This window comes from Egretta garzetta, unplaced genomic scaffold (assembly GCF_000687185.1).
Source record: "Egretta garzetta isolate BGI_Z169 unplaced genomic scaffold, ASM68718v1 scaffold302, whole genome shotgun sequence".
Classification (NCBI taxonomy): domain Eukaryota; kingdom Metazoa; phylum Chordata; class Aves; order Pelecaniformes; family Ardeidae; genus Egretta; species Egretta garzetta.
This window is the reverse complement of record NW_009258788.1, coordinates 140,991-148,636: the sequence shown is the minus strand read 5'-3', so window position 1 is coordinate 148,636 and position 7,646 is coordinate 140,991. Positions and strand designations below refer to the sequence as shown.

The window sequence follows — 7,646 nt, the reverse complement described above, 5'->3', positions numbered from 1 at the left end:
TGCAATTCAAGCCTATTATTAAAAGGTTGCCTGAGATGGATGCAACCAGGATTATGATGGGGAGCGGCAAATACTGTTGCTCCTTTACCAGCTGCAGACAAGTACTGCTCGTAGAGGGGCCACAGCCCATTCTGCTCCCCAGCATTCCACCTCAGTGCCTCTGTGGTGAAAAAGGAACGATGGTGCTGCAGAGAAAGTGTAGATCAGATGAGAGCTAAAATGGAACTACTGGCGATGGTGACCTCTAAAAACCCCTTCATTCCTGGTTTATTATTTGAAGGGGAAAAAAAAATGTGCTGGGCACAAAGTTCCCCTCAAAATCACATCTGTTCTGAGCAATTTTGAACAATCTGTAGAAACAGATTTTCTATTCCACAACATGGGGCTTTCATTATTAAAAAAAAAAAAAAAAAAAAAAAAAATAAAAACAACCAGCCAAGAAGTCCAAACATTTCAATGGCTCAGTAAATAGAAGGATGCTTGTGTGGAGGTTCTCTTCAGATACCCCAGCTTTCTGAACCTCTGAAGCAAAGGCTGCCTATTCTTTTCAAAGTTAGAAATCACTTTAATTCACTTGGTATTTCTTAAGCGAGTCTCCATGAGGAGAAAAACCTAGGCAAATACCAGATATCTGTATCTCGGTCTGTCAGTCTGCCCTAAAATTTTTCTAAACTCAGTCAATTGAACTGTACCTGAGAGAAGAGCAGATATCTCAAAGTTATTACTAATTACTACAATTTTTATGAAAATAAGTGGCCAGATAAAGGAGAGAGAACCTGGATGTGCCTCAGCGTAGGGAAGGACAGCTGAAGAAAATGCAAAGAGGAGATGAGCCCTTCTAAATGCCCAGCTTGGCTCAAGTTGGACACAAAACAGAAGGGAAGCTGTCCACCTTTTTTCTGATGCTGAAGATAGTTTTTTTAGGAGAAAGAGTTAAAAATTAATTTCTCTCTTTAAGTGGAAGACTCCGTATTTATTGTTTCTTCCAATGAAGAAACATCCTATCACTGTGCCTATCACCATTGCAAAGCATAGTGATAGTGCAAACCCCCACCTATGTTCATAGATTGCTTTATTTGTATCTTTTATTTCTTCTCCTAATGGTAATCTTAAATATATTGGTAATAGGAAAGGGTAAATTATACTGTGCAAAGGTATTGAACTGTGCCATTAACATGCAGCCTGAATAGATATGCAATCTTGGCTGAGCCTATTCTAATCTCTTCACTTGGCCTCCATATCAGAAAGCAGATAAACAGGTTTCAGCTATTGAAAACTGTGAGACTGAAAGCAGGTTACCAACTCGCACATGTTTTTAAAGTTTTTACACTCATTCATGCGTATTTTTGGCATTTTATGCCTCAATAATGTAGAAATTCCCCTCCTTTTTTTGGAGGTATGCCAAAAAACCTTAAATACCCCAAGCTCTGGCTGTTAGAGGCAATACTATGTTTGAAAACCCAGGTCAGCTGTACAGATCTATCAGTGCTTGCTGGAAAATACTCCAGCCCAAAGCTTTACTGAAATAAATTTAGTGTGTATGTGAGTCTATAGTTGTTTTTTTTTCCCCCCCCATCATGGCAGATGTTACAGGTGTCGCTCTCTACCGCTGACAGTTTTCAGACAAGCAGTTTAAATGAAGACATCTCTTGGCTTGCAGGGATAGCAAAAGCTACTCTGGTGGGTGCTTTTGTGCCTCCTGTGACTGTGTTTTAATTGCCACATTAGGATCTGCAAATTGAGGGTATTTTTTTGCTTTGTGTGAATGCCTTGACCCTAAAAGCCTGACAAGTTAGGGGAGGGCAGTTTCCTTGGTTTCCCGCTGAGGCATTGGTACATATATTCTTGAAAAGTAGGCCAGGATGTAATGCTCACTGCTGCTTCTCCAGTTAGATTTCGTTATCCATCTATAGCTGTGGCTGCGTGAAGGGAAGAGGTTGTGAAAAGGAACACGATCGGTGTTACCATTGTGTTTGATTGTTCATGAACCCTGTTTTGTTCTCCCTCCATGCTGCCCTCGGTTAGGATTCATCTCACTTTTAGTTAGGTGTTTAGTTTAGGGTAATTGTGTATGTTCCCCATGGAGTTAGCGGAGAAAGAGTGAAAGAGACACTTCCAGAAGGCAACTCATCTCATCTGAGGTAGGTATCTGAAAGATGTGTTGTTATTCATCCTCTGGAGGTAATTCTCTCTTCATTGAGGATGCAGCCACACTAGATGCCTGACTTTTAGTTAGCAAAGTTAGAGATGAGTCCTCCTTTCACTGTCCTTTTCTCTGGGGAGTCGCTGCTTCCTTCTGATCTTTGCTGTGATCCTGTATCAAAGTGTCTGCAATCAGTTTCCTGAAGTATCTCCATAAGGAGATGGAATTCACGGAAGAGAAGTGTTGAATAACGACCATAGTCCCAAGATATAATTTCCTTCTTGAATCCTGACACATTTGTTATATTCTTTCCCTGCTCATTAGCAGCTTTCTTCATGACTCCTCTTTTCCGTTGCCTTTCACTACGCAGTTGCTAACACAACCAGGGTGATGCTGGTATGCGATAGCAGTGTAAGCCCCACATCCCTACATGGCTGTTATGCACATAGAACTAAATATTATAAGAAGATTGTGAGTTCTTATAGCCTATTAAGTCCAATAAAATGAAATTCCAAAAAAATACCAAACTGGCCTCCAATCTTCTAAGTACTTAAGGCTCAGCCCTGTGTGGTCATCCAGCTCTGCAAGGGACTTGCTCTTACAGAGGACCTCCAAAACTAACGGCATGCGCAGTGGGCTGACTGCAGGTGTAGCATCCCTTCAGCTTCCCGGCTAAATGAAGGTGCTTGCAGTGTCCATTTTGCTTTTGCTATTTGATGAGGAACCCTCAGATGAAACGTTTGGCTGGCTTGATCTCGCAGCTGGAGATGGAGAAGGTTTTGACGCTGCTCACAAGCAGGCTGCCTTCATGGAAATACCAGCCTGCAGTTTTTTTTCTTTCAAGCCACTGTAGCTCTTCTACAGATCTGGGGCTTGGGATTTGTGTGTGGCTGGCCAGCAAGGAAGGTTACGAGTTTGCGTGTGAGCTGACATCAGTGTTCATACTAGTCTGCCACCCAGTGACGTTCTCACAGCTGTATCAGGAAGGTGCAGCTGATGCGTTAGGACTCTGCAGGGAGGATGCTCACATTACCTGTTCTGACCCGGGGAAGGTAACAGACTGATTGCTGCAGGCAGCTTGAACTCTGAATGAGCTGGATGTCAAATTGCAGATGCTTTCTTACACATAAAACTCTTCCTTGACATTTTCTTGTGGCCTAGTCCCTGCCTAGGCTTCGCCTTCTGGGAAGGAAAAGTATGATATCCTGAACTTTCTAGGAAATTTGAAATAAGCCAGTGCTTGTTTATGGCACTGGAGTTTCTTTATAGCTTAAATACTGTTGGTCAAGTGAATATTTCAAATATATCTTGCTTAAATGACAGTTGTTAAACTTCCTGGTAATCAAGCCCTAGGAAAAGAGGGGGAGCCTCAATCAGCACTGATATTCAGCAGCAGCCTAAAGGGATCTTTCAACATTTAAACAAGTGAAGATATGTCAGGGTAGTACTGGGACAAGAGAGTAATGAATCAGGCCCCTGGAATTTTCTGTTTCCTGCCAAGTATAGGTATACACAGAAGTAATAAAGTGAAAAAAAAAAAAAGTATTTGGATCTCAAGCAATGCTTTGCAGAAGTCCAAGTGATTCCTTTATGACTTAGCAAAGAGTTCTGAAATATGGTGAAATACAGAACTGGAAAAACATTTTAGCCTTTAATATCTTTTTTTTGGTGAAAAATTCACATTAAGTGACGTTGTGAGTTTATGTTGACTTTGGTAAATTGAGAGTGGGGCCCTCTCTTTCCCAAATGAAGATTCCAAAAAATACTACTTATATTTTTTCTGGAATATTTATTTTATTAAAAATGTCTAAAAGAATACATTGAAACCCAGATTACTTGGAATTTTCTCCCTTTTCCATTAAACCAAAGCTACTTTTGGTTTAAACTGAGAAGAATTTTTTATGATATATTTTTTGGCCTTGCTGCTGAACAGAATCTGTATAAAAGATTTGGGATAAATCAGTGGGTTTTGCTGCCAGAAAGCTTGTGCTTTGCCAGATTTACAATGCTAGCTCATACAAGCTAGCTCCCAGACCCTGGCAGGAGGTAACAGCCTGTGGTTTTATGCATCCCAAGTTGTGTGATATGGCTGATGATACAGGCAAACCGACCGATGCTCTTGAGAGAGTTTGAGGTGCGGGAGGACCGTAACGAGGAGCTGATTCATTAGCTCCGTGTGACGGCGAGGAAGAGATGATGAGTGAGCAGTCTTGTCCGCCTTTTGCTGCAGTGGAGGGGGAAAGGGACCTTTGATCTAGCGAGGTGACTCGCATTTTCTGTTCTTTAGGTATTTTTTTTTTTTTTAATAGCTAAAATCCTTTATTGATTCTGTTTTGCCAGGGTAATTGTTTAAATAAGCCAGGATAACTGGCACTCCAATGATAAGACCTACCATCCTCCTGCCAGTCAGTGCTGTAGAAAGGGCCAGAAGATGCTCTCCCTGACCCAGCAGGAGATGTGAGCCAAGCAGGCAGGACATAAAAGCCCTTCTCACTTACCTCCCTTATCACATGTTAGTGAGGCACAGACCTGGGCTTTGTTTTTTAGAGGAAAAGGCCTCTCTTTCTTCACCAATTCTCAACAAGGATGGGGACATTACTGGCACTCTGGCCCTCCTGCATCTCCAGTGGGATGGCTGTAAGGGATGAGTGGACGAGTGGAAACGAGGAGCAGGGGTGAATAAGGGAGTGAGTGACGAATTTATGTGGGGCCTGAAAGCTGAACATGATTATTAATTGTTATTGTTTTCTGAAAATGCAAATCTCTACTCAAACAAGTGACAAGGGTTGGGCAATTAATTTCTTTTATCCAAGGCAGGGTCCTTCCAGGCCATCGTCTACCAACAGCTAACGAGTCTGGGTAAATGAAGCTGTAATTTGGTGCGGAGGGAGCCAGGCAGAGAGCAGAGAGGTGGATGGGCCATGCAGTGGGTCAGACAGAGGGGCTCAGCTCAAGCGTTTCGTGCAGCATCTGGAAGGGGGAATGTGAGAAGTGGGAGGGCAGCAGCTGGAGAAGGTTATTGGGGTGTATTTCCTTTAATGCGTAAGGATCTATTGTGTGTGCGGCCTCTCTGTTGGCAGAGAGTTTTGTGGCAATTTCAGTGGCATGAGTATTTCTTTCTGACTTTTCTTTTTCCCCTTGCAGCGCTGGTGATGGTCCTGAATAGCACGAGTGTCAGCTGGAGTGCCCGCATTCAGATATTCCTTACCTTTTGCAAGCTTGTAGCAATTCTGATAATTATAGTCCCTGGAGTTATCCAGCTAATTAAAGGTATGAAATGAAAAGTAAATGCTTTTAAAGTGCTTTTATCTTTACCCTCCCCAGCCTTTCCCCATCTGCCTCCACCAAATAGTGCTTATAGCAGCAAAATCTCTTAATTAGTCTGTGCTTGTTTAACTGAAGCTCTGTACTGTCCTGTAATTGATTAGAAGTAGAACTACACTGGGATGAACTGGTATTTCCTTCAGCATGCCAATGAGTCTATTCAGACCAGACTCGGTTGTCAAATGAGCGACAGGATTGCTCTTCTCTGTAATTTGCCTTTGGCGTGAACTTTGTGAAAGGGGCAGCGTGCGTTTTAATGACTGATGGGCATACCCCTCCCCAAAGCACATGCCTAGTCCGGCCAGAATATGTCTCCGTTAACTGGGCTAGTGCCTAGTCCTGTTTGGTACTGGGGATGTTGGGTGGCAGAGGGGTCAGAATTGAGGAATACATGAAAGAAACAGTATCACAGATGCTGTTCTACCACTTCACTGATGTAAATTGTAAAGTTAAAGGTGCTGTACTGGCAAGAGAAACTGTAGTTTGCTATTGCTTTCATGGGCGTCCTGCCTGCAAGTTCTGGATGCTCGTGCTGCGTGCATGCTTCACTTCTTCCAAACGAAAAACTAAAGCGTGCAGCTAAAGGTAATGGTCTGGGGCTAACCCAAGCGTAGGAAAGGAAAGCAGAAGTGTTTGGAGGGCCAGAATTGCTCTACAGACTTCATCAATGTTGCCGCGTAAGTGAGGACTGTGGAAACACGCCTTTGCTCTCCCCAGCAGCACCCAGCACAGACGTGACCACACGGGCCTTTCCTTGCCTCTCTGGAAGTCGTTTGGGTAAAGTCAGGCTGGCAGAGAAACTCCTTTTTCCGACACGTGCTCAGCTATCTGAAGAGGCTTTCCCATTGCAGCCCGGTGGGCAGTGGGCGCGAGCGGGCGGCGAGCCCCCCGCTTGCTCTCGTTACAATAACGCTGGACAATATCCACAGAAAGCAGGAGGAGCCCTTCAGGGCTGGGGGTCAGAATGGGGGAGCACTTTTTAATGAATTGGTGGCAGATTTTGTCGAACAAAAATCATTGCCGTTGTTGGCTGTGTCCCTGGGGATTCTCTTTTGTGATGCTCCACAAAGCCTCCCATCTGAGTTGAGGGCGCAGCATCGGGGCTCTGCGGGTGAGCTCAGTCTCTCTGGGACGGGCAGTTCTCTGTGGTTAGCAATAGACTCTGAAATAAAAGTTTTCCTGTGTAGTGCTCTGCTGATTCACTGTTTCTGTTTTCATGTTTTTCACTTCCTTTCTGGCAGTCGCAACGCCTCTTCCCTCACCTCCTTTCATGTGCAAAATTTCTCTCTGTTCCCATCCACCCCATTTTTCCCAGACCTTTGGAGCAGGCCAGACCCAGGTTTGCAGGGGTTTTGCTGCCCTTAAGTAGCTCACATAGTGTCCCTGATTCTCCACTGGGACCTTTCTCTGGACTCAGATCTTCCCATACCCCAAACCCCTCTGCTTCGGTACGAATTTTGACTGAGGGCTCAGTAAAAACCGAGTGAAGGGTGGAGAATTTGACCCATTACTAATTTAAGTCTGAATTAGTTCTGCTTCTTCCTGCTCCTTTTCTGTGGAGGATCATTGTTGCTCAGGAAATTTAGGATATTGTAGGGGGGTCTTACAAACTACATAGCACCCTGTAAATGAATAAAAGCATAACACAACTCTTACATGTTTGCATTTATAGATACGTAGTTCTTACTTAGTATAATGTGAATACAGCACTGACTACAGTGTGGTAGGGAGTGACTACATTCTTCAGTGGCAGAAACGTTTAAGATATTGGGTTTGTTTACCTTAAAAATGTTGCTTGTGGGTGAAACGCTAGCAGTGTTCCTTCTGATTAAAATGTTAAACAAGTGCAATTTTTCCACAGCAAAACCTACAGAGCTCATTCTGCTCTTCCGTGTTGATGTAAGTCACTGCGGGAGATGACAGTGCAGTGAGTGTCATCATGCTCAGAATGCTTTGAAGAAAACTAATAGGTCAGATTCTGCTATTGCATGAGTAAGGGTGCCACGAAACCTTTTACAATTGCTGGCACACTGCAGCAGCAAGGGTTGGGTCAGAAATTGAGGTCAAGGGCAGAACTTGAAGTCAGTGAACTGTTGGGTGATTAAATGTTCCATGGTGAGATATATTTATTTGTTTTAAAGTAGTAGGTGACCAAAGAGCTTATTTTTCAGTATTGTTT

At 43.5% G+C, this 7,646-nt stretch overlaps 1 protein-coding gene across 1 annotated transcript in view; it reads left to right on the top strand.

Annotated features, from left to right (window-relative positions):
- The window catches only part of SLC7A11 (solute carrier family 7 member 11), a 60,280-nt gene that overhangs the window by 10,498 nt on the left and 42,136 nt on the right, over window positions 1-7,646 (top strand). Inside the window, exon 4 of the mRNA XM_035889215.1 lies at window positions 5,288-5,413. Within this exon, the coding sequence (XP_035745108.1) occupies window positions 5,288-5,413 (126 nt within the window). The remainder of the gene's footprint in view (window positions 1-5,287; window positions 5,414-7,646) is intronic.